Source organism: Achroia grisella, unplaced genomic scaffold (genome assembly GCF_030625045.1).
Source record: "Achroia grisella isolate CSIRO2021 unplaced genomic scaffold, CSIRO_AGI_Agris_v1 utg20701, whole genome shotgun sequence".
Classification (NCBI taxonomy): domain Eukaryota; kingdom Metazoa; phylum Arthropoda; class Insecta; order Lepidoptera; family Pyralidae; genus Achroia; species Achroia grisella.
In genome coordinates this window covers 68,251-95,530 of record NW_026712707.1, presented here as the reverse complement: position 1 = coordinate 95,530, position 27,280 = coordinate 68,251, and the positions used below count along the sequence as shown (strand labels likewise).

Genomic DNA, 27,280 nt, shown 5'->3' with positions numbered 1-27,280 from the left:
CCATAACGGTAGTTCACCTCCCTACGGGTACACCTGTTCCGTCCCGACCACATTTTTAGACACACACACGACACCGTCCTCGCCGGCGAAGACGACGACCCCAAACACACCATATCGCGCAATCAACCGGGCGCCCGGGCGCTCCACATCAGTGCCCCCGGTCGCACCTCCGATCAATCACCCGTTCAATTCAAAGTTTCGGCACTCAATCTACTATGCAAATACGTTTATTTGTATATTTATATAACAACTGTTTGTTGCCAAGATAAAGAGAAAAAAAATACATTTATATGGGACTCACATCATCACTGGTGGGGTCAAGTGACTGCTTGTACCTCGCACGGGGCTGCCACCGCTCGTACTGGGACTGCAGCGCGTGTCCGATGCTCTCCAGCGCCTTGCTTGGTGATAGCGAGTTTGGGTCTAGAAGAAAATCATCATCAGTTCAAGGTATAGGTATATCTTCGTAATCATGTTCTTTCTCTTATTTCTTAACATTTGGTGTTGGTAATATCTTACTCTTCTATTCATCTCTGGTCTCAGTTTTTAATATCTTCCTTGCTACATAGTCTTTCACACCATCTGTTGCTGGCAACTTGTCTAACTATGGGACACAGTTACCTAGATACATCAATATAATAATTGCATTTAATAATGTCTAGTAAGATAAATCCAATATTTTGTACTGAGCACTGCTGTGTCTAAACTGTGTCGCCCCACCTTACATTTTCCTATTGTCATTTAGTATATAAGATCAATATTTCTATGTACCTATTGTCAGTCAATTGACGACCTAGGTGGTCTAGCGGTCAAGCACACCGCTTTACGTCCGATGGTCGCGGGTTCGATTCCTCGCACGGCACAAACATTTGTATTCATGAATATGATTGTTTGTATCGGTCTGGGTATTTTCTATGTATAATATGTATGTATTTACGAAAAAAAAAAAAAAATTCTATGTATTTGTATCAGTTGTCAAGTACCCATAACACAAGCTTTAGGTAGCTTAATTTGGGTCTAGATGGCGCAGTGTGAATTGTACAGAGATTATTTATTTATCTCGAATATAAATATATAGATTAAAAAAAAAAAAAGTCAATTATCATCTGTAATATACATCGTCTCTACCAGTAACATAGTATCATTTACCCGCAACATCTACCATTGTTTGTATAAACTTTATATTTTTGATATCAATTTTTTTATATGTCACTTTTTACTGTGTTGTTACTTTCCTCTTGCCTCTCCTTTTGGGAAATATACACTTTTATTACAATTATTTGATTTTTAATTACAATAGTTGTTGTATTCTCGCTACAGTCACACAATCCATCCATCTCTTTCTAAGTTTCCTTTCATATTTAAAAGATTCTCTTCATTCCTACGATTACCAACCTGGCAGGTAGCTGATGTAATTAAGGCTACTTTTATTTTAGAAAAACAATGATCTGTCCGTCCCTATGTATGCTTAAATCTTTAAAACTACGTAACGAATTTTGAAGCGGCTTTCTTAATAGATAGAGAGATTCAAGTGGAAGGTTTATATATAATACATAATACATGTACATCCATGCGAAGCTGAGGCGTATACTAGTTGTGCAAAAACAAAATTACAAAAATTAATTTAACATAAAAATATGTTAACAAAACGGCGGCCTTATCGCTCAACGCAATGTCTTACAGACAGCTAAAACATACTTCTTGAAAGTTCACGTAACAATTTCTTATCAACGTATTTTTAATCTGTTCAACGAGAGACAAAGTCTGCCCTCTGACCTCGTGGTCTCAAACATTGTGAACAATAAAGGTCGGGATCCACAGAAACTGTGGCCAAAGATTTATTAAAAACTACACGTTGTACACGCGACTTTGTCCGCATGGAATTTTACTTTATTTTTTATTAATAAAAGTAGCCTAAGTTATATTATTACATCAGCTACCTGCCAAAAAAATCCCGTCAAAATCGGTCCAGCCATTTCACAGATTAGCCGGAACAAACAGACAGACAGACAGAGAGACAAAAAATGTAAAAAATGTTATTTTGGTGTATGTACCGTATCTATATTCATATGCATGTAGTAAAAAACGGTTATTTCAATATTACAAACAGACACTCTAATTTTATTTATATGTAGATAAGACTACTCAAAAGTGCTAGTATTGATTTTATTTGAATAAAGATTATTTCTATTTCTATTATGAAAATAAAGTTAGCTTCCACGCGGACGAAGTCTACTATCCTAGACCCTCCGTCTAGGCTAGTCTAGCATAAGACTATAAAAGTGTTTGTATTGAGTTTATTTGAATAATTATTATTTCTATTTCTATTATTATTCTCATTGGTGTGTTCATAGGATGTGACGATTGTTGTAATTTCATATTTAAGTGCGCAGAATTAGGTAATTCCAAACTATAAATAGATACTAGAGCAGACGATGACTCGTTATGCAAATCTGATTTATACCAATACCGACGCAGTAAGCACTACAACCATTCAATGTTCACTCAGTGAGGTTTCAGAGGAGCTTCCTCCAGCATACACTTAGATTGTGAATTGAACTTCCTGCCTAATTTTCTCAGGAGACTACAGCCTCTCCGATCGATCCCCCGTACCATTCAAACGGGGATCGATATTACGACGGCCTGAGCCGAAGTTCGAACCCTTAGCGGTGCCGTCAGACTAAAGTCGTATCCGTCAGGCGGGAGTTGGCCTTCAGCCGCTCCATAAGTCCTTCCTTTAGTTTGGAGGGCCATCTGCACTCGCCCCCTATCATCAGGTGAAGTTGTAAAGGCCAGCTGCAGTCAACAGCATTAGAGAACTCCGAAAAAAAAGAGACTACAGCATGGGGTTTTCCAAGGGTATATTAAGATTTCTTAAGGGTTCACGTGACACCCCTATTGTTTTAGGCGTCCATAGGACGACGATAGATGGGCCGTATGCTTGTTTGCCACCATAGTAGTATAAAAAAAACTTAGGCTACTTTTATTTTAGAAAAATAAGTTAAATTCCACGCGGACCAAGTCTACTAGCCTAGACCCCGTCTGGGCTAGTCTACCATAAAACTAATAAACTCAATACAAGCACTTTTGAATAGTCTACCATAAGACTATTCAAAAGTGCTTGTATTGAGTTTATTTGAATAATTATTATTTCTATTTCTATTATTATTCTCATTGATATGTTCATAGTGATGTGATGATTGTTGTAATTTCATATTTAAGTGCGCAGAATTAGGTAATTCCAAACTATAAATAGATACTAGAGCAGACGATGACTCGTTATGCAAATCTGATTCATGCCAATACCGACGCAGTAAGCACTACAACCATTCAATGTTCACTCAGACACCTTTTTATGTTAACAAACAGACACCGAAAACTTTGTTTTGGCATATAAATTAATAATCGCTATTAAAAATAGGGTAGAAAGGGTGAAAATCGAAGCTAGTTTTGCTATTAATATCGCTACTAAAAATAGGGGTTGATGGTGGAAGGGTGAAAGTTTATTGTTGCATATGTTTTTATACTAATAACTGGCTACTCGCTTCGCACGAGTGTACATGTATTATATATATAAACATTCCTCTTGAATCACTCTATCTACTAAAAAGAACCGCTTCAAAATCCGTTGCGTACTTTTAAAGATTTAAGCATACATAGGGACAGTCAGCGACAACGTACTTTGTTTTATACTATGTAATGATAATGAAATCAGATAGAACATGTAATAACAGTGCAAACCTGTACTACAGATCTGATGTCTGTATGTTTATAAGTGTGATAATAATCTTTATATTGTAATGGCTTCCCGTAACTGATTCATCTGACAATGCACAGTATAAAAGTCACTCTTTAAACATAAAACTTGGAATGTGCAGTATTAAATTTATTTAAATAAGGAATAGTCATATTCTATACGAGAAATCTTAAAAATATTATAAACGCGAAAGTTTGTGTGTATGGATGGATGGATGTTACACTTATCATTGCCTTTATCCCATTATTTGGGTTTGTTACACTATCACGCAAAAACTTAACGGATTTTGACAAAACTTTATAATAATATCATTTATACATCAGAATAACACATCTTCTATATATATGAGAACGGCTGAACCGATTTGGCTAATTTTAGTCTTGAAATATTCGTGGAAGTACAGGGAAGGTTTAGACGTTGATAAAATATCAAGAAATTGCAGGTAAAACAGAAAAAAAAATTTATATCCCACACAAACTATGAGAACGGCTGAACCGATTTGGCTAATTTTAGTCTTGAAATATTCGTGGAAGTACAGGGAATGTTTAGACGTTGATAAAATATGAAGAAATTGCATGTAAAACAGAAAAAAAAATATCCCACAAACTATGAGAACGGCTGAACCGATTTGGCTAATTTTAGTCTTGAAATATTCGTGGAAGTACAGGGAATGTTTAGACGTTGATAAAATATCAAGAAATTGCATGTAAAACGGTAAAAAAAAATTTATTTTCCCACACAAACAGCGGAATCCTTTCAAACAGGGTGCGTTAAGAAATTTATTGCGTAACTATACTTCAAAAGGCCTTTGACATATTTAATTTTGAGGGTGAACGAAGTTCGTTGGGTTAGCTAGTAGGATATAATTTAAAAAGACATTATGTACACTTTACATGCGAAGTAAATGTCAAGTAAGTGTGAGGCAGACGAAGGTGCGCGGGTCAGCTAGTATCAAACATAGTAAAATTGCAATCTGCTAAAAAACCTAATAGTAAATTCGCATGAGAGCTGGCGAAAGCAGTTTTGTATGGATGATATAATGTGAATTTCATAGTAAATGTACAATGAAGTACTTGATTTTCCTATGAATACAAATTACTATGACGAATTTATACTTTACAATATTTTTTGGTTCCTTTGTAATACTCAATCTGTAAATGTACTATAATTGATTGATTACATGGTAAATTAAGTAAAAAAAAATACTGAGCAAAGCCTATTACTCACTAAACGATTACTTGAATGACGAGCATGTATGGCAATAGTTGTTCATACACGGGATTTTCATTTAATGTTAGACATAGACACCTATATAAATATACATTGTAAATAAACTGACTTTTAAAAAGATTCTCAATTTGATCGATATACTGAAGTGGACGGTAGGGAAAAATACATTATAAACTGGCTTTTAAAAAAAAATTTTGTTGAGTTTCTTGCCAGTACTTCAAAATCAGTATTTAATTCAAATTTAAATTAAAAAATAATTTATTAATGTAGGATGTTTTAGGCGCTTATGAACGTCAAATTTTTTCCCTACTATCCAGTTCAGTATATAGATCCAAATTGAGAAGAACTGGCAAGAAACTCAATTGAATTACTCTTTTTTAAAGCTAGTTTATTTACAATGTATATTTCCATAGGTGTCTATGTCTAACATTAAATGAAAATCCCATGCATGAACAACTATTGCCATGCAGGATAAAACAGTGGTGTTCAGTTGTTGATCTGTCATTCTTCAAATACACACACATACATTCCTTCTTGTGTCACATGTATTTACACAAAGAGTATCTAGTAGTGGTTACGTAAAATATATGAAATCAAGTTGTACATAAGCTACGGTACCCATTTTCTGTCAGATGCGCCATATGCTTCCATCATTGTAGTATAAAAAAAAACATAGTGGCATACCTATCCAACATTCGAGGCGGGCACAGGGCTGAGTTTTCACCACATCTGGAGGGTCCACTCCGACATTGAGGCACAGCACTAAGGCTACGCAGTGTGTTTTGTACTGAAACAATAACAGTTTATTAATAAATAATCCTGGACATGTCAGAAAGTGCTATCCAGTCTTATAATAAGCAGAATTTATATTAAGGATAGCTCTACCCATGACTTCATCCATGTAGAATTTATTGTGACTTTATTTTCCTAAAATAAAAGTAGCATAAGTTACTACTTATTACATCAGCTACCTGCCAAAAAAGTTACGTCAAAATCGGACCAGCCATTTCAGAGATTAGCCGGAACAAACAGACAAATAGTCAAAAATATTAATATTTGTTGCAAAGAGATAGATAGCTGTCTAGTATCTATACATATAAATAAAATTGGAGTATCTGTTTGTAATATTGAAATAACCATTTTTTACTACATGCATATGAATATAAATACGGTACATACACCAAAATAACATTTTTTTACAATTTTATCTGTCTGCTTGTTCTGGCTAATCTATGAAATGGCTCAACCGATTTTGATGGGACTATAAGTAATAAGGAGTAACTTAGGCTACTTATATTTTAGAAAAACATTTCATTTTAGAAAAGTAATGTTGCAAAATTCCATGCGGACAAAGTAGAATATACAGCTAGTATGAAATAAAAATGGGTGATCGTAAATGGATAACAGATAAGAAAACTACTTCTAATATAACTGTTGACAACAAGTATCTCAGAATTTTGTTTCCACAGACAACTGGTGATGTTTACTTCAGTAGATACTATCATACCCTATTATTAATACAATCTATTTTCATGTCAAATTTAATTATGATTCATTCATTCATTAGTTCTAACAAACAGACACATTTTCATATTTACAATATTACTATTGATTTCTAATACAACAAATCAACTAAATTATAAATTTCAATGAAATCATAGCAAATAGGATATGGAGCCTATTTTTAAAGTTAACATTATTTAAAAAAAAAATAGTTTTACATAATTATTTCAATAAAAGACAATAAATAATTTTTCAAATATGGCTGTAAACATATTGCATTAAGATGATCTTCAAGAACATATAGTCTATGGATTTAGGCATGAATTGGCTATGGCAGCAGTTCTTCTCGTTCTCAAGGAGACTATTTCTTTGCTACAGACAATATGCAATAAAAGCATGCAAATCTATTTGACTGGATAAATTCTATGTCCCTTGCATAGAATGTTTGTTTTAAGGGAAAATTTAAAATATCTAATCTAAAAATGTAATTAAACACATTGCAGGTAGTAATTATGTGTTGTAATTAGATTCATACTAACAAAAAAAAAACATGTATAAATGTCAAAAACGAGATACAAAAATGTTAAAAAAAAATGTAAACAAATCGAATTTCAAATAAGATATTATTTTCGCACTGTGTTCGTTTAGAATCAGTTTTGGGATGTAGTTTATATCGTAATGACATTATTTACGAGCCATGTGCGTTTGTTTTCATCTGAACGGACGTACGTACGTACGCTGTAACATACGCAGTTAGGACGCGTAAGTTTCTTCACAGATAACAACCTCTCACCTTCTCTTTGACCCGCCAGGAGTGTTCCACACGGTCCGCACCTTTTATCTGCTCAATATGCCTAGGCTTGTTGAAACACAGAGGTAAATCCCAGTCATCTACCTCCGAAGACGTTTCACTATCACTATTCTCATCCTCATCTTTGGCCGCGAGGTAAGGAGGCATATCTGTCATTTTCACTCAACACTTTATCACTCTCTCCTCAATTTTAAACCGTTCAACGTACACCAACACTATATGAAAACATTTTTAAAACTTCGTAGACACCAACATCATGTGTGCGTCCATTTTCAGATACCACATGGGGAATTGGTGTTGCCAAATACCAGATGTGACATTACCGTCGAAATTTTGTGATAAAAATAAGAGATGTTTTACACCCATATCTGGGCGTGACCTTATGTTATAAGAATTGCATGTATAATTTAGCCACTATTTTCTACATAAATATGTAATTAAAATAAAATGTTGTTATTTTTGCCATATGCGTAATAACTAATAAAGAGCGGTGAATAATATTATTTGTATCTCTATCATAATCATAATAAATGCAAGTATCAATAAGTTAATGTGGTAAAAATAATGTAAAAGAAGACGGTGGTTGCCGCGGTGGCATGTTGATAAAAGTATATAATTTTGTGAAAATACATATCCAATTGTTTTCACGTTACAATGTTGTAGAAATCCAACAAAATTTTAAATGATTTTCTTCAATAAACGTTTAAAATATATTCATTTCATCGCTATTACAGGGAATAAATTCCCCAAATTTTGGGATTTTCCTCTCAATTTAGCATAATTTCGGGGAATAAACAATACATAGATATTGCGTTTCGTTACATGCACAAATATGCGTGGAACGAAACGCAATATCTATCGTTAACTTGTTAATAACGAAAACATCAAGAATATTATAATAATGATTTATGTAATATATGTATTTTGTTTAAAGGATAAATATTCATTGATTTTAGTAATTACCCAGTATTTCCTATAATTATTTGCTTTAATATTATTGTATAATATTTTTTATTATACATGTTGAATAAATCCCAAAACTTATAATTAATTACATTAATAATTACATGGTAATATTATAATTATTGTATAATGTCTATGGTATGTTATTAACTGCCCCTCCATTACGCAAATAATCATAACTCACATTATTTTTAATAATAAATATTGACACTATATTTATAACGCCGTCGGTGGTGTAGCGGTTTACCACTCTAATTTAATTTCGATGATCGCGGGCTTGATTCCTCGTATGGCACAACAACATCAGTTGACTGGTAGCAATAGCTCAAGCTCTGCTTTAGAACTAGATGGCGCTGTGCGAGTTGTCCTGAGATATTAATATTTTTAAGAAATTTAGAGACGACTTTAAAATATCATTTAACATTATTTACGCCATCTATTGTCAAGTAGAGTTAACTAGTGACACCAATAGTTTTTTAATCAAAATAAGTGATCAAATGACGGATTGGTGTTTGTCTGTAGCACAGATAACATAATATTACATACTGTAGTAACGATATACTGGTGGGGCAGCAGTGGATGATATTTGAAGACATTAGTTTAGTTTATGCGATATTAGCTCATGGTGACAAATTAAGTAGTAAATTGATTACAATAGTTTCTCTGACCGCATAGGGGTCGATTTAACATGGAACAATGCTAGCAAAGGTGGCCCCTTTAGTAAGTCTCCCTAGTCCTCTAGTCTCATAATTGTTATATACTAGCTGTTCCCGCGACTTCGTCCGCGTGGAATTTAATCTAATTTTTCTAAAATAAAATTTACCTAAGTTACTCATTACATCAGCTACCTGCCAAAAAAAGTCCCGTCAAAATCGGTCCAGCTATTTCAGAGATTAGCCTGAACAGACAGACAGACAAAAATTGTAAAAAATGTTAATTTGGTGTATGTACTGTATTTATATTCATATGCATGTAATAAAAAATGGTTATTTCAATATTACAAACAGACACTCCAATTTTATTGGTTTAGAGATTACGGATGTTGCCTCGGTTTTAGAATAATGCAAACTAGGCCACTTACCGCCACTTCACGCTTCATGTGCTGTGTCACCATAACATATAACTAATATAAATGAAATATAAACCTTTTGTTAATTATTTATTCTGATTTGGAGGTATTGTATAAATGAGTTGGTTAATACATGATTCCTACTTGCATGGTCACTCTCATACAAGGAAAAAACAATACAAGCTAATTGATTTAAAGCACCATAGTGATAATATAAAAAACAGTTAATTAATATATTCACATTGAATTACATATACAATTTATAGGTACAGAAATACTTATTGTTACTATACACAAACATTGAGCTTCGTCAAGTGGGGTCACATTTTGACTGCATTGCACACTGTACAGTAGTTACACTGCACACCGTCCGGCAGACACTCTATGTGGAACGAGTGCCTGCAGTTGTACACCTTCAAGTCCGAGGCGTTTGACAAGTCTTTAATTATAATTCGGCCCTGACACACACAGCACAGAAAGTCATCCGTCACAGAAATACCCCTCTGTTGGCCAATTATAAGCTTCTGATGCAGATCGAAGTAATTCTTGAGTGTGATCACCTTGCATGCCTCCTGCACAGACAGCTGCAGTCGGTAATCACACATCATCTTCGCCAGAGAGTCCTTCAGATCCTTTATTTCGCAACCTGGCTTTATATTTTGGATAAGCATCCTGGGATCCACATAGTTTCCTATTCTCTTGAGGAGTAAGGACACATATTCAGGTTTATCTACAGTTTTGTTTATCAGATCTGTCCATAGCTCCTTGTCATTGTGTTCCTGACAAAAGTCTATGGCTTGCCTAATATCATGTAGTTGTTCAATTATGATCTGTAGTGCTTCCCTCGTGTTACCGATACGGCCTAACAGGAATACCATTTCTGGGTAGAACTCATTGTCCTGACAGACATCTAGAGCTTCCTGTATGGGATAACTATCACTGCATTTCAGAAATGGTAAGAGTTTCTCTCTCGCAAATTCGGCATACAGTCTTACTAACTTTCCATGGTATTTACCATTTGGTTCTTTTTTACTGTAGGCGACAAGATATTGAAACAATAGAAAATCATGTTTTTCCAGTTGTTTCTCGACAACTTCCACTGGAATTTTGATTTCTAACAGCAATATGATAGCCTTGTTTGAATCAAGGGTCATGAGGTCCAATATTTTGTCATGCAACACATTATACATCTTGTACTGTGTGATAAGTTTGAAGACATCCTTGTGTTGCAATGTTAGATATGTTGTTAGTGCCTTATCATATTTTTTCTGATAACAGTAGAGTAAGGCGAGTGCTTCCAGATACACATTCTTGTCTACTTCCGTAGTCAACAAGTGCTCTAGCACCTGACTGATGATTACACCTATATTATACAGCTTCGGATTCCACTCCTGAACTAACTTTAGAAACCCCTGTGGATCAATATTACGATATTCGTACAGTATCAGTCCATATATATGTGGACTTAATGCCTGGTCTGGGTTCTTAGGGACGTAAGGACTGATCGCCCTCAGCTGGTTCACTTTTGAAAATTTCATTACCTGATTTTCCCACAATACTTTGTCGTTCTTACATATCCTGGCGCACAAGATTGCGGCCTCTTCATACATGTGTTCCATTAACAAATGGTCCAAATACTGTATTCCGACCACCACCACTGAATGTTTAGAAGTCTTGCCACCAACATCTTCTAATACGGACATTGCTTTTTCGTAACGACCATGGTCCGTGAGCCAGTTGATCCTTTCATCGATATCAAATGGACTAGCTACTACAATGTCTTTAGGAGAAACGATGAAGAATCTATTCTCTTCAATGAGCATGTCCAGATAGTAGTCATTGCAAGAATACTCTTCATATCCTCGAATGTTTAAGCAGTCTGTTGATACTTCACAAAACTCACAATCCTTATAGTCAGCAACACTAAGTACTGGCCGTTGAGCCTTCCCAGTTTCAGAATCACATTCTTTCGGTACACCAAGTAACACCAGCTGATCATCGAAAGGTCCCAAGCCACTGATAAAATAGTCAGTTTGAAAAGTATAAACTGGATCCACAAGATATTCCGTCACATCCCGTGTCTGCAGTTCAATCTGACTTCGTTTCCGAATTCTACAAATTCGGATGGTGTCAACCCAACCAATCATAAGTGTGTTTGCTGCCGACCATAGTAGGTTGCAGCGGTAATCCTCTATTGATGTGGCGGAGCTTTTCTCCCACTGAATGAGCCCTAGGGAACATCGTGCCTGAAGATCGTAAACTCTAACACCAACCTCGCTGGCCCACGCTACAAATCTCTCATGCCATGCTATAGCTTGGACATTTCCTTCACATTCAAACAAAACGGTACTACGGAGACGATTCAAAAATGTCTTTTCATATAGGGTCAACTTATTGTCTCCTGAAATTGAAATAATAGGTAAATAGAATATAATTATTAGAATTGATTAACTATAAAAAATATAAGAACTAAATAACAAACAATAATCTTTATCTATGATAAAGAAATTTTGTTTTCTTGCTATTGGTAAATATTTACATCAATGTTTATGTCTGTAATGAACATATATATATTACATATAAGAGTTTTATGATAGAATACCTGTGAGGAATCTTCGACCAGAACCAGACTTGAAATAATAAGGATCTAAGGCTACAGATTTGACCAGTCGTCCTAGAACAAGGCTGTGTGTGTTCTCACTAGTATATAGTCCATGTACGAGGACCTTGCCATCGTCAGAACAACTTGCAATGTAGTCCCCATTCAAATCTACCGATATCTTATTCACTGCGATCGCGTGAGCCTGCAGTTCTTTGTCTTTGCCATCTTGAGATATTGGCACAATGTTGCCTTCGTGGTCGAGCAAGTGTATCACGCCCCACTGAGTACCGAGACAGATAAATTTCGTATGCACACAAATACAGCTTACTGCGTCTTTGAGGAGTATATCTTGGATATCGTTTCCCATCCGATCATATTTGAGTTTTGGCTCCTCGTCTGGAGGCAGGCTGTCGCAGCTCTCCAAATTCAGAGCCATCTTGTTAGTTATCAACGGGCGGCAGTATATAACACAATGATTATTATTTTCACATAATTAATTGTTATAAATAAAATTTATTAATACATTATTAATTATTACATTTTCCTGTGTCAATTTGGCTGAGATGAGTTTGTCAGCTTTGACATTTGATTTGACTTTGAAATTCGAATGGAGAATTGGAAAGGAATGTCAGTTGATTGACATTAGATTGTTACACATCTAATGTCAATCAACTAACGTTCCTTTCCAATGTTATCATAAAACGTTCAAATAAAATTGATATAAATAATATGTTTTTGTGATTATAATACATATATTTTATTTATTGTGACAATGATACTTCAAACAAGATGTGCCAGTACGGCACCTATACTAATTCATATATATTTTTCACAGAATAAATATATTTTTATTACATATTAGGACATTAGCTCCCATTCAATGATGCAATAAATAAATAAACATAAAGTTATTTAACACACATGGATAAATAAATTTATTTATTTATATCAAATTAATATCATAGATAAAGAGAAAATATATAGATGTAATTTTTAGCAATGAAAACTGAACTTATGTTCCTGTGCTTGAAGGCTTGTGTAGTAATTAAAAAAAAAGAAGTGCGCGCCAATTTTTAAATAAAATAATAGAAGGATATGAATTGATGTTACTGATTACCGTTACCGTTAAAATCGCTAGAAATTAGAGAGGAAAATTGACCTACCATTGCCTAGAGAGATTAATAAATTAAATATATATTTTCAGTAGTTATATTCTGCTTCTCTGGCGTCATCTGCTGTGTTAGACTGTACAATTGTTGTTAAATAACATGGATAAATCTAAAAATAAAGAAACGTATCCACACTTTAATATCAAGGAATATGAACGTCAGTTATCGCCATTGGGTAAAAAAGTATTGGGTGTATTAGTAAAACAACGGAATGCAGGTTCTTACTTTTTTTTAATTTATAACGTAGTGTTGTAGACTTTACATGGTCTTTAAACACTCATGTACATATATACCTTCATTTCCCTTTTTGATTTTCATTCCAATTGAATTGTCAGTTTCTAAAGTTTGAATCAATAGCAGTTTTTGAGGTATAATGTTGTTCAAGACGCACGAAACCAAAATAATGTTGAACAAGGAGTTTTTCTATACTACTAGTGATAATTTTAAAAATCTATATTATAAACAGGATAGTTGGGAGAGGAAAGGGGAATGTTAGTAATGTGGACTGATGATCTTATTGCTAGCAATGTACCATGTCAGGTTGACCACGCGGTTCCCCCTGGAAACTATCGTGATAAATTCTTGGTGGATTTGTCACGATGGGCTAACTGACCTGACCTCATGATCATCTTATCATTCTCCACTGGTGCTCCTCCAGCGTACACCAGTAGCACAGGCGGGTGCACCATTCCATTATCATCCATAAAAAATGTTATAAGATATAACACTTGATAATGTTCACTTTTTAGAACGCACCTATAGTTGCAATGGACGTAAACAGCAGCCGACACGCAAGAGAGGAGTCCTATGGTCAGTATCAAGTTGCTTATAACTTCTTCTTTAATTCCTTTACGAACACCGGTAGTACCGCCTTTGGGCTTGGTTACGGGCTTACTCTTATTCTCTATTTCGGCTTCTTTAGTCTTCTTTTTGAGCAATTTTGCTTGTTCTCGCGCTATTAACGCATCAAGAAGATCGGATTTATCGTCCAAAAATGAGCATATAACAGATATGCTCATTTTTGCTCATTCATCGACCAATGTTGATTTTTACGTTGATATTGTTAACTATATTACCTACAGCTTCCGGGATCTACCGATCCCGATATTACAAAAAAATTTTTATTGTAATATTAAATTTAATTTTCAAAGTACGTTCTCTGTATAGATATAACCTTAACTGTGCCAAATTCCATACTCGTGCATCCGCTTAATTTTCGTATAAAGGACTCCACATTTTTGTCTTTATACACTCCGAAATTATTGGACCGATTTGAAAAATTTTACCATTAGAATCCTACATTATCCCTAATGAACAAGTCGATAGAACATTTTCAAAAACGAGACATCAATATCGAACCCCAATTTGCTTGTTACAATTTATAATATGTGATAGTTTCGTTAACTACCCGTTTGAAGGACGGCCCGCTAGTGCTATGATATCTTAATTAGGTAGTTCGTAGTTTAAACACAGTTTTTGAAGCCCGTTCACACAATCAAGAGACTGTAGACGAGGAATTTAATGTAATAAGGCAGAAAAGGTGCTTACAGCTTAAAATTCACGCAACACTCGACAATGTAGCTTATAGTCTTGCAACTAATCGATTTACATAAGCAAAAAAAAGGTAGTCCGTAGTAGTTCTCTGGACGTACTCTATTTCCTGTTCTAATTACAGGTTCAGAGACTCTAACACGCCAAATACGTGGCAAAGTTATGACAAAGAAATGGAAATTTTAACCAATATCGAAAAATCTAATCACTTTAATACTCCCAATAATGCATCAGAGGTATCCACGTCTACAGATCTCGTGCAGACTAGAATTGATGAAGTTGATGATGAATTTGATAAAGTACCGACATCCGATCTAATATCACCCATTGCACATAATGTAGATAATGGTAATGAACTTGATTCAGTACTATCCATTCCACACAATATCGATTTGATTGCTACCAATAAATTCGATGCCAACGAACACGCATGCGTCACGAATATTGCGAGTGATAATGTAAAAAACATTACTTGGAATGACTTTTTCGATACAGAGCTACTTCCAGAACTAGATATTCCTGACAAAACTATTTCGAAACAAAACAATTTAAGCAATTGTACAGATTTTATTATAGAGGTATCATCTGATAGAGATAAGAGCAACCAACATGATAATGACATACAAATTAATAAAAAAATAAAGAAACGCAAAGCAGTAAATAATGTGGATAAAGCTACAACAAAGATTAAGAAAGTAACTGAAAGAAAGCAAAGTTATAAAAAAATTAAATATACTAAAACAGTAAAAAATTGGTTGAATGATATAAATCATAACAATTCAGTTAAAGAACTAAATGAAACATCTAATGATGCTGTTGAAAGAACAGCTTTAGATAATGCAGAGAGTGGATTAGTTACTAAAAATATTTCCAAAAATTCTAATAAGAAGAGACAAATGGTTCAGGCACAGTTGACTAATAAGGATGGGGTAATGAAATTTAAAAAACCTACGGAAACTTGTAACACTGGTAATGGGGAAGCAATGGACGTGTCGAAATTAGAGGGTGTTAAAGAGAGAACGACTAAACCTAAGTTCGTAGTTCCTAAAAAGACGCAGTTACCTGTAGAAGATGTGACATATGATGTAAAAGTTATAGATGGTAACAATGAAAACCTACAGAATATTCCAGACATACATAATGAGGTTTTTGCAACACTGATGTACAGGTAACAATACCTATATATTTACGTACTAGCTGTACTCGATACTTCGTCCGTGTGGAAATTAACTTTATTTTTCTAAAATAAAAGTAGCTTAGTTTACTCCTTATTACATTAGCTACCTGCCAAAAAAAGTCCCGTCAAAATCGGTGCAGCCATTTCAGAGAATAGCCGGAACAAACAGACAGTCAGATAAAAATTGTTAAAAATGTTATTTTGGTGTATATACCGTATTTATATTTATATGAATGTAGTAAAAAACGGTTATTTCAATATTACAAACAGACACTCCAATTTTATTTGTATGTATAGATATTACCGAAATTTTGTGAATATGTATGGATGTTTGTTACTCATTCACGCAAAAAGTACTGAACGGTTTTTGATGAAACGTTACTGTAGTATAACTTGTACATCAGAATAACATATGGGCTATAAATGCGCGGGTGAAACCGCGGCACAGCTAGTAGTCGTGCAGTGGTCGAAAATCAATCATAATTAACTAAACATTCAGTAAGACTATAGACATAGTTTTTGCGTGAAAGAGTAACAAACATACTCACAAACTTTCGCGTTTATAATATTACTAGCTTTTGCCCGCGGCCTCGCTCGCGTTAATTTATCCTCTCAGTGGTGAAATTGATCAAAATCCTAGTCCAAGCTACTATAGCTTTCTTTTTTTTTGTTTTTTAATTCTTTTTAAATTTAGGGACTTTTGTACCATCTAAGTACATGTCAGTCCCATTGTACCCTAAAACCAATCACTCCATTACCTCACCAGTGAACAAATTGCCTTAGCAGCACCGCCCGAAGGATCGGCTAAAACAGTTTGTATGGCACCAACATCTAATATATTTATTTCATGGTCTGACGTTATTCCATGTCGTAGACTCTCGTTCCTGACACACTCCATCAGCAAATGATAAACATCCTCTATTGTACCACAAACTTCACAATTTTGTGAATTGCTTTTTTTCATCAGGTATGCAAACTTTGCCGATGGATAATGTCCAGAACGGAGTCTATGCATTTTTACAATGTAAGAACGTGTGCCCTTCACATAATTGCACCAAGGCACCCGGGGCTTTCTTATAGTGAGAATTATAAAATAAATTTGAAATATCTTCCCGCAGTAATGGATGCTGTCAATTAAACAATCAGAACACTGAAAACAACTGCGCCGTAGAAAGCGTGATGTTCTGTGTCCACGAAACCTTTTATTGCATCAGAACTGACACAGGCAACTTCAGGTGAATATTTCATGGCATTTTCTTTTTCTATCTGCGATCAGCTCTTCTAACTATAATCAGATTTTTTGATGTTATGGGCATTTGGAGATGAGGCACTTCCAGTAAGGTGCCATCTCAGTTATTTTCTTCATTTTCATTTCATTTAGATAGAATTGTTTTATAGAAAAACTTTAAATCCATAGCACTTACAATATTATCTGATTACACTAATAATGAGTGCGTAGCGATTTCTATGTTGATTATCGCATGCCTCTTATTTGTTATACTGTAATCTATAATATATAAAGCTGCATTACGGTGACTCACTCACTGATTGACATAGTTGTTCTCCCAGAAGCAGTGCCGGGGGGTCGTGACGATGTATGGGGGAAATGTTCCTTTGGCTAGGGTGACCACGAGAAAATTCCGAAATTTGGGAAAATCCAAGATGGCGGACAAAGATGGCGGCTAACTTTTACAGTTTCGCTCGGATCGATTCCGTTCAAAGAGTGATTTGGCACGTCTCGGCGGGACCCAGAATATGGCGTAAAAACAAAAAATTAAAATCCAAGATGGCGGCGAAAAAATTGCCAAAAACTGGTTGAAAATTTTCTACAGTTTCAAAAACCGAAATTCCCAGGGTAGTTGCGGGGGTGCTGGCGACTCCGGTTGTGGGGCATAGGAAACTCGAAGGACCCGACCTCTAGGGAAAATTATGAAATTTGGAAAATCCAAGATGGCCGCCGAGTTGGGGGCGTGTGAAATTGGTCCTAAAAATCCGGATTATTTTCAAAGTCATTTTTTAGGTACAGGGCAACCCCGCAGCGAGTCGGCTTCTATGGGGCGATGATGGGTCTCGGTAAGAAGTATTGCCAGCGCTAAAAAGAATTCCCGAATTTGGGGTAATTTGGGAGAAATGGTCCAAAAAGTGGGAAAAATTTTTTTCGACATTTTTGACAAAAGAGGCATCAAGCCCTATCGAGAAACATCCCCTAAAGGGTTTTAGATGTGTTTTGTTGGAATTTGCTGGCAACACCCATACATGGTTTGACCAAAATAGAAATTGGGGTGTCTCTCCAAAAACTGAAATTCCTAGGGTACTTGCGGGGATACTACCGATCCCTATTGTAGGCCATTGGGAGGCTGAAAAACCCGGCCTCTAGGGAAAATTATGAAATTTCAGAAATCCAAGATGGCGGCCAAGCTATGGGAGATTTAGTTTTTGGAAAAATTTTGGGATATTTTCAATCGCGTTTTTGCTGCTCATGGCAACCCCGTAGCTAAACGCCACCTACTGACATGGGTAAGTCTCAGTAAGAAGATTTGCCAGGGCTAAAAATTTTCCCCGATTTTGGGTTAAATTTGGAGAAAAGTCCCATAAAGTGGGAAAAATTTTTTTCGACATTTCAAATGAAAAAGTCTTGTTGGTCTACCAAAAATCGTCCCCTGAAGGGTTTTAGGGGAATTTTGTCAGAATTCGCTGGCAACACCCATACATCATGGGACAAATATTGAAATTGAGGTCTAGCTTTAAAAACTGAAATTGATAGGGTACCTACGAGTGTGCTAGGTCAACGCACTGTGCGGCGTCGGATAGCCGAAGGACCCGGCATCTAGTGAAAATTATGATATTTTAGAAATCCAAGATGGCGGCACAGATAGGGGAGTTTTGCTTTTCGGATAAAATTTGGGACATTTTTAAATGTTGTTTTAGGACACATGGCAACACCGCAGCGAGTCGACTTCTACGGAGAGATGATGTCTATTGACACAAAGTATTACCTGGTATGAAAATTTTCCCCGATTTTGGGGTATTTTTTGAGACAGGTCCTAAAAAGTGGAAAAATTTTTTTTCGACATTTCAAACTAAAGAATGATGAAAATCTGTCAAAAGTCATCCCCTTAAGGATTTTTGGTGGTTTTTGTCAAAATTATCTGGCAACACCTCAGATCAGTTTTCTTAGGGAATAGTACAAGAAGAAGTCACCGAGGCTCTACATAATGTATGGACGAAATGTTTCTGTTACTAAGGTGAATACGTCAAAAGTATTAAGAAGTAAAAATCCAAAATGGCGGCAGAGATAGGGGAGTTTTGCTTTTCGGAGAAAATTTGGGATATTTTTAAATGTAGTTTTAGGACACTTGCCAACCCCACAGCCAGTCGACTTCTATGGAGAGATGATGTGTCTCAATACAAAGTATTACCTGGTATAAAAATTTTCCCCAATTTTAGGGTAATTTTTGAGATAAGTCCTAAAAAGTGGGACAATAATTTTCGGACATTTCAAACAAAAGAATGATGAAAATCTGTCAAAAACAATCCCCCTATTGATTTTAGGTGGTTTTTGTCAGAATTATCTGGCAACACCTTACATCAGTTTTCTTAGAGAATAGTACTAGAAGGAGTCACTGAGGCTCTATACAATGTATGAACGAAATGTTTCTGTCACTAGGGTGAATACGTCAAAAGTATTAAAAAGTAAAAATCTAAGATGGCGGCCGAGTTAGGGTACTTAATTTATGTTGACATTTTTAGGGACTTTTAAAAATTCAATTTTGGGGTACCACTAAACGTTGCAGCGAGTTGACTTCTATAGAGCAATGGAAATTCTCGGTGGGAAATATTACCTGGTCCAAAAAATTTTCCCGATTTTGGGGTAATTTCGAAGAAAAGTAAAAAAACGTGGAATTTTTTTTCGTCAATTTGAACAAAACAGTGATAAGCATTGGTCCAAAATTATCCCTCAAAGGGCCCTAGGTGGTTTTTGTCAAAATCTCCTGGCAACACCATACATCGATTTTCATAATAAACCGTACTAAGGAACTCTTAGGTGTATGTAACCTGGGCTCTGTACAATATATGGATGAAATGTTTCTATCACCAGTGTATATGTTAAAAGTATTTAAAAATAAAAAATCCAAGATGGCGGCCGAATTAGGATACTTTATCTATGATGACAATTTTAAGAACTTTTTAAAATTCAGTTCTGTGGCATCATCCCTGCAACGAATTGACTTGTATTGAGGAATGGAAACTCTCGGTGCGAAGTATTAACTAATTTTCATAGTAAACAGTACTAAGGAACTACTAGGAGTCACCTTAGCTCTGTACAATGTATGGACAAAATGTTTCAATCGCCAAAGTGGATAAGTTAAAAGTATTCAAAAAGGAAAAATCCAAGATGGCGGCCGAGTTCGAGTATTTTATCTCTGATGATAAATTTAGGAATACATTTTGGGGTACCTGGCTTCCCTGCAGCGAGTCGGCCTTTATTGAGCCATGGTAGATTTCGGTTTGAAATATTATCTAGGCTACAAATTTTCCCCGATTTTTAGGTAATTTTGCAAACCCAAAATGTGGGAATTTTTTGTTTCGACATTCTAACATAAGAGTGACGGGGATCTATAATAAATCTCATCTTAATAGTTTCATGCGATTTTTTTGTAAAATTAGGTGGCAACACTAAGCATACATTTCTGTATACTAATACAGAAAGGTAGGTAATGTGAGGTTTTGTATTGTGACCATTGCAATAAAAATTAAAGCCACAGAATAATATAGTAAACAAAAAGGTAGGTTAGGTTAGGTTTCGTATTATGATCTCTACATTAAAAACTTTGACCCTAGACTAATATAGTATACAGAACGGTAGGTTAGGTTAGGTTTTGTATTGTGACCATTACAATACAAAGTTTCGCCACAGGATGGTACACGTGAAACAAAAATTCACTGTTACAATAGGAAGTCACCTAATCGTATCAAAACAGACAACTCTACTTGCCAACCAAGTCTATTCGAAAAGAAAACCGTCTGCACAAAAAAAATCAACGACAACGCCTCGCGGGCCTCTTGAGGCCCGCGCACACACGCACCCTCTAGTCTATAATATATAAAGCTGCATTACGGTGACTCACTCACTGATTGACATAGTTGTTCTCCCAGAAGCAGTGCCGGGGGGTCGTGACGATGTATGGGGGAAATGTTCCTTTGGCTAGGGTGACCACGAGAAAATTCCGAAATTTGGGAAAATCCAAGATGGCGGACAAAGATGGCGGCTAACTTTTACAGTTTCGCTCGGATCGATTCCGTTCAAAGAGTGATTTGGCACGTCTCGGCGGGACCCAGAATATGGCGTAAAAACAAAAAATTAAAATCCAAGATGGCGGCGAAAAAATTGCCAAAAACTGGTTGAAAATTTTCTACAGTTTCAAAAACCGAAATTCCCAGGGTAGTTGCGGGGGTGCTGGCGAGTCCGGTTGTGGGGCATAGGAAACTCGAAGGACCCGACCTCTAGGGAAAATTATGAAATTTGGAAAATCCAAGATGGCCGCCGAGTTGGGGGCGTGTGAAATTGGTCCTAAAAATCCGGATTATTTTCAAAGTCATTTTTTAGGTACAGGGCAACCCCGCAGCGAGTCGGCTTCTATGGGGCGATGATGGGTCTCGGTAAGAAGTATTGCCAGCGCTAAAAAGAATTCCCGAATTTGGGGTAATTTGGGAGAAATGGTCCAAAAAGTGGGAAAAATTTTTTTCGACATTTTTGACAAAAGAGGCATCAAGGCCTATCGAGAAACATCCCCTAAAGGGTTTTAGGTGGGTTTTGTTGGAATTTGCTGGCAACACCCATACATGGTTTGACCAAAATAGAAATTGGGGTGTCTCTCCAAAAACTGAAATTCCTAGGGTACTTGCGGGGATACTACCGATCCCTATTGTAGGGCAGTGGGAGGCTGAAAGACCCGGCCTCTAGGGAAAATTATGAAACTTCAGAAATCCAAGATGGCGGCCAAGCTATGGGAGATTTAGTTTTTGGAAAAATTTTGGGATATTTTCAATCGCGTTTTTGCTGCACATGGCAACCCCGTAACTAAACGCCACCTACTGACATGGGTAAGTCTCAGTAAGAAGATTTGCCAGGGCTAAAAATTTTCCCCGATTTTGGGTTAAATTTGGAGAAAAGTCCCATAAAGTGGGAAAAATTTTTTTCGACATTTTAAATGAAAAAGTCTTGTTGGTCTACCAAAAATCGTCCCCTGAAGGGTTTTAGGGGAATTTTGTCAGAATTTGCTGGCAACACCCATACATCATGGGACAAATTTTGAAATTGAGGTCTAGCTTCAAAAACTGAAATTGATAGGCTACCTACGAGTGTGCTAGCTCAACGCACTGTGCGGCGTCGGATAGCCGAAGGACCCGGCCTATAGGGAAAATTATGAAATTTTAGAAATCCAAGATGGCGGCAGAGATAGGGGAGTTTTGCTTTTCGGAGAAAATTTGGGATATTTTTAAATATAGTTTTAGGACACTTGGCAACCCCGCAGAGAGTCGACTTCTATGGAGAGATGATGTGTCTCCACACAAAGTATTACCTGGTATAAAAATTTTCCCCGATTTTAGGGTAATTTTTGAGATAGGTCCTAAAAAGGGGGAAAATGTTTTTTGGACATTTCAAACAAAAGAATGATGAAAATCTGTCAAAAACAATCCCCCTATTGATTTTAGGTGGTTTTTGTCAGAATTATCTGGCAACACCTTACATCAGTTTTCTTAGAGATTAGTACTAGAAGGAGTCACCGAGGCTCTATACAATATATGAACGAAATGTTTCTGTCACTACGGTGAATACGTCAAAAGTATTAAAAAGTAAAAATCTAAGATGGCGGCCGAGTTAGGGTACTTAATTTATGTTGACAATTTTAGGGACTTTTTAAAATTCAATTCAATTGGGGTACCATTTATCCCTGCAGCGAGTTGACTTCTATAGAGCAATGGAAACTCTCGGTGGAAAATTTTACCTGGTCTAAAAATTTTCCCCGATTTTGGGGTAATTTCGGAGAAAAGTAAAAAAACGTGGGAAATTTTTTTTTCGTTAAGTTGAACAAAACAGTTATGAGCGTTGGTCCAAAATCATCCCCCAAAGGGTCCTAGGTGGTTTTTGTCAAAATCTCCTGGCAACACCATACATCGATTTTCATACTAAACCGTACTATTGATAGGGTACCTACGAGTGTGCTAGGTCAACGCACTGTGCGGCGTCGGATAGCCGAAGGACCCGGCATCTAGTGAAAATTATGAAATTTTAGAAATCCAAGATGGCGGCACAGATAGGGGAGTTTTGCTTTTCGGAGAAAATTTGGGACATTTTTAAATGTTGTTTTAGGACACATGGCAACACCGCAGCGAGTCGACTTCTACGGAGAGATGATGTCTCTTGACACAAAGTATTACCTGGTATGAAAATTTTCCCCGATTTTGGGGTATTTTTTGAGACAGGTCCTAAAAAGTGGAAAAATTTTTTTTCGACATTTCAAACTAAAGAATGATGAAAATCTGTCAAAAGTCATCCCCTTAAGGATTTTTGGTGGTTTTTGTCAAAATTATCTGGCAACACCTCAGATCAGTTTTCTTAGGGAATAGTACAAGAAGAAGTCACCGAGGCTCTACATAATGTATGGACGAAATGTTTCTGTTACTAAGGTGAATACGTCAAAAGTATTAAGAAGTAAAAATCCAAAATGGCGGCAGAGATAGGGGAGTTTTGCTTTTCGGAGAAAATTTGGGATATTTTTAAATGTAGTTTTAGGACACTTGCCAACCCCACAGCCAGTCGACTTCTATGGAGAGATGATGTGTCTCAACACAAAGTATTACCTGGTATAAAAATTTTCCCCAATTTTAGGGTAATTTTTGAGATAAGTCCTAAAAAGTGGGACAATAATTTTTTGGACATTTCAAACAAAAGAATGATGAAAATCTGTCAAAAACAATCCCCCTATTGATTTTAGGTGGTTTTTGTCAGAATTATCTGGCAACACCTTACATCAGTTTTCTTAGAGAATAGTACTAGAAGGAGTCACTGAGGCTCTATACAATGTATGAACAAAATGTTTCTGTCACTAGGGTGAATACGTCAAAAGTATTAAAAAGTAAAAATCTAAGATGGCGGCCGAGTTAGGGTACTTAATTTATGTTGACATTTTTAGGGACTTTTAAAAATTCAATTTTGGGGTACCACTAAACGTTGCAGCGAGTTGACTTCTATAGAGCAATGGAAATTCTCGGTGGGAAATATTACCTGGTCCAAAAAATTTTCCCGATTTTGGGGTAATTTCGAAGAAAAGTAAAAAAACGTGGAATTTTTTTTCGTCAATTTGAACAAAACAGTGATAAGCATTGGTCCAAAATTATCCCTCAAAGGGCCCTAGGTGGTTTTTGTCAAAATCTCCTGGCAACACCATACATCGATTTTCATAGTAAACCGTACTAAGGAACTCTTAGGTGTATGTAACCTGGGCTCTGTACAATATATGGATGAAATGTTTCTATCACCAATGTATATGTTAAAAGTATTTAAAAATAAAAAATCCAAGATGGCGGCCGAATTAGGATACTTTATCTATGATGACAATTTTAAGAACTTTTTAAAATTCAGTTCTGTGGCATCATCCCCTGCAACGAATTGACTTGTATTGAGGAATGGAAACTCTCGGTGCGAAGTATTAACTAATTTTCATAGTAAACAGTACTAAGGAACTACTAGAAGGAGTCACCTTACATCTGTACAATGTATGGACAAAATGTTTCTGTCACCAAAGTGGATAAGTTAAAAGTATTTAAAAAAGGAAAAATCTAAGGTGGCGGCCGAGTTTGAGTATTTTATCTCTGATGATAAATTTACCTGGCTTCCCTGTAGCGAGTCGACCTTTATTGAGCCGTGGTAGATTTCGGTTCGAAATATTACCTAGGTTACAAATGTTCCCCGTTTTTTGGGTAATTTTGCAAACCCAAAATGTGGGATTTTTTTTTCGACAAACTATATATAAGAGCAACGGAGATCTATAATAAATATCATCTTAATAGTTATATGCGATTTTTTGTAAAATTAGGTGGCAACACCATGCATCGATTTTCGTAAAAAGTAATATTTACTAAGGACCCACTAGAAGGACCGTGTCTCTGTACAATATATGGACGAAAAAGGAAAAATGGTATGAAAATTTTCCCCGATTTTGGGGTAATTTAGAAGACAAATGTGGGATTTTTTTTTCGATATTTCAAACAAAATAATGATGGATATCTGTCAAAAATCATCCCCTTATTGGTTTTTCGTGGTTTTTGTCAGAATTATTTGGCAACATATTAGATCAGTTTTCTTAGGGAATAGTACAAGAAGAAGCCACCGAGACTCTACATAATGTATGGACGAAATGTTTCTGTTATTAGGGTGAATACGTCAAAAGTATTAAGAAGTAAAAATCCATTGCGGCCGAGTTAAGGTACTTTTATAAATTCAGTTTTCAGGTACCCATCGTCACAGCAGCAGTCGGTACGAAGCACTACCTGGTCTAAAAATTTTCCCCGATTTTAGGGTAATATCAGAGAGAAGTAAAAAACGTGAGATTTTTTGTTTCATCATTTTAGACCAAACAATGATGACGATCTGTCAAAAATAATCCCCAAGGGGTCTTAGGCGGTTTTTGTCAAAATGAGCTGGCAACACCATACATCGATTTCCATTGTAAACAGTACTTAGGAACAACTAGAAGGAGTTACCTTGGCTCTGTACAATGTATGGACGAAATGTTTCTCACCAAGGTGTATATGTTAAAACTATTTAAAAAGGAATCATTCAAGATGGCTGCCGAGTTAGGGTACTTTATTCCCGATGACAAGTTTAGGGACGTTTTAAAACTCATTTTTGGAGTACTATTTTATTCCTTACAGCATGTTGACTTCTATGGAGCAAAGATAAGAAGAATTATATAGGCTACAAATTTTCCCCGATTTTCGGGTAATTTAGCAAACCCAAAATGTGGGAAATTTTTTTCGACATTTTTTTAAAAATAAATGTGATGGGTATCTATTATAAATCTCATCTTAATAGTTTTATGCAATTTTTTGTAAAATTAGGGGGCAACACCAGGCATAGATTTTCGTAGAAAGTAATATTTACTAAGGACCCACTAAAAGGACCGTGTCTCTGTACAATATGTGGACGAAATATATCTGTCGTAATGTAATATATATGTCAGAAGTATCAAAATGGAAAAATCCAAGATGGCCGCCGAGGTTAAATTGAACAAAATTTGGAAGATTTTTTTATTTTGGTACATAGTAACCATGCAGCGAGTCCGCTTTTATGGGATGCCATTGAATCTCAGTATTGCCAGCGCTAAAAACTTTCCCCGATTTTAATATTTATGATATTTTAATTAAAAGAGTGATGAGTGGTTATTATTTATCATAGGTCCTTTACCTACGATAAATAATAACCCTAAGGCTTTTATCAAAATTATTTGGAAAACATTATTATGAAAACCGATGTAAGTTGTTACATCGGTTATACTAAACTATTAGAAGGAGTTGACAATGTATGGACGAAATGTTTTTGCCACCCTGGTAGCTAAGCCAAAATAAAATAAAATAAAAATTCAATACTGCGGCCGAAGACGTCAATTTTTTGCCTATACCTTAGTATAGGTGACCACAAATATCAAATTAGTTTTGGAGTGTGACATAAAAACTCACACAAATATTGAACATTTTCGATGTCGAAATTATTTTCAGGAATGCTGTTCTGAATAATTTTTGTCTTTGGATTTTGTAATTTGAAGATTGCAAAATGTGTAAAATTTTCAGATTGTAAATAATGAGAATAAATTTTGTCCATACATTTCTTTCATTGTATGATATCCACGGTTTATTACCAGCTAAGGAGACTATCTTGGAATTCATTCCTGCTTTGGTGACTATTCTAAATGATAATCGTTCGTGTAAAAAATACAGTTATGATTTATATGTTCTTTACACTGGAAATTTTGGTCACAGATCTATTCTATAAGGTATAAAAGTTGGTTAGGTAAGGTTCAGTTATATGACCTCTACATTAGAAATAGCGACCCCATACTAATTAGTATATAGAAAGTAGGGTTCGATATGATTTTGTATTTCGTATTCGGTTAGGTAGTAATATAATGGCCAATTATAATAGAAATTATAGCCACAGATCAATACGGTATGCAGAAGTGAATTAGGTTAGATTTCGTATTCTGTTCTCTACATTATAAACTATGATCACAGACTAATATATTGTAAAGAAATGTAGGTTAGGTTTTGTATTGGGACCATTACAATACAAAGTGGCGCCATAAGTCAATACGGTATACAAACAGTGAGTTAGGTTTCGTTTTTTTCACTCTTACAATAGGAATTGACATTTGTGGTATAGTTTCG

At 35.6% G+C, this 27,280-nt stretch overlaps 3 protein-coding genes across 3 annotated transcripts in view; 1 reads left to right on the top strand and 2 right to left on the bottom strand.

The window, feature by feature from the left end:
- Positions 1-301: 301 nt before the first annotated feature.
- On the bottom strand, positions 302-7,563 carry LOC131842116 (regulatory-associated protein of mTOR-like; the record flags this gene model as incomplete). Its single annotated transcript, XM_059190635.1, has 3 exons — positions 7,284-7,563; positions 5,672-5,774; positions 302-423 (listed from the first exon to the last, which is right to left on the bottom strand). Coding segments are annotated over exons 1-3 (399 nt in total), but the record flags the coding sequence as incomplete, so codon positions are not given.
- Positions 7,564-9,431: 1,868 nt separating this feature from the next.
- LOC131842117 (vacuolar protein sorting-associated protein 41 homolog) lies at positions 9,432-12,510 on the bottom strand. The gene is made up of 2 exons (XM_059190636.1): positions 11,936-12,510; positions 9,432-11,734 (listed from the first exon to the last, which is right to left on the bottom strand). Exons 1-2 carry the CDS (start codon positions 12,369-12,371, stop codon positions 9,654-9,656), a joined length of 2,517 nt encoding a protein of 838 aa, XP_059046619.1. The 5' UTR covers positions 12,372-12,510; the 3' UTR covers positions 9,432-9,653.
- Positions 12,511-13,203: 693 nt separating this feature from the next.
- Positions 13,204-27,280, top strand: part of LOC131842115 (DNA polymerase nu-like) — a 38,449-nt gene continuing 24,372 nt past the window's right edge. The window contains exons 1-4 of the mRNA XM_059190634.1: positions 13,204-13,321; positions 13,854-13,914; positions 14,780-15,823; positions 16,951-17,067. Of these exons, the coding sequence (XP_059046617.1) occupies positions 13,204-13,321; positions 13,854-13,914; positions 14,780-15,823; positions 16,951-17,067 (1,340 nt within the window). The remainder of the gene's footprint in view (positions 13,322-13,853; positions 13,915-14,779; positions 15,824-16,950; positions 17,068-27,280) is intronic.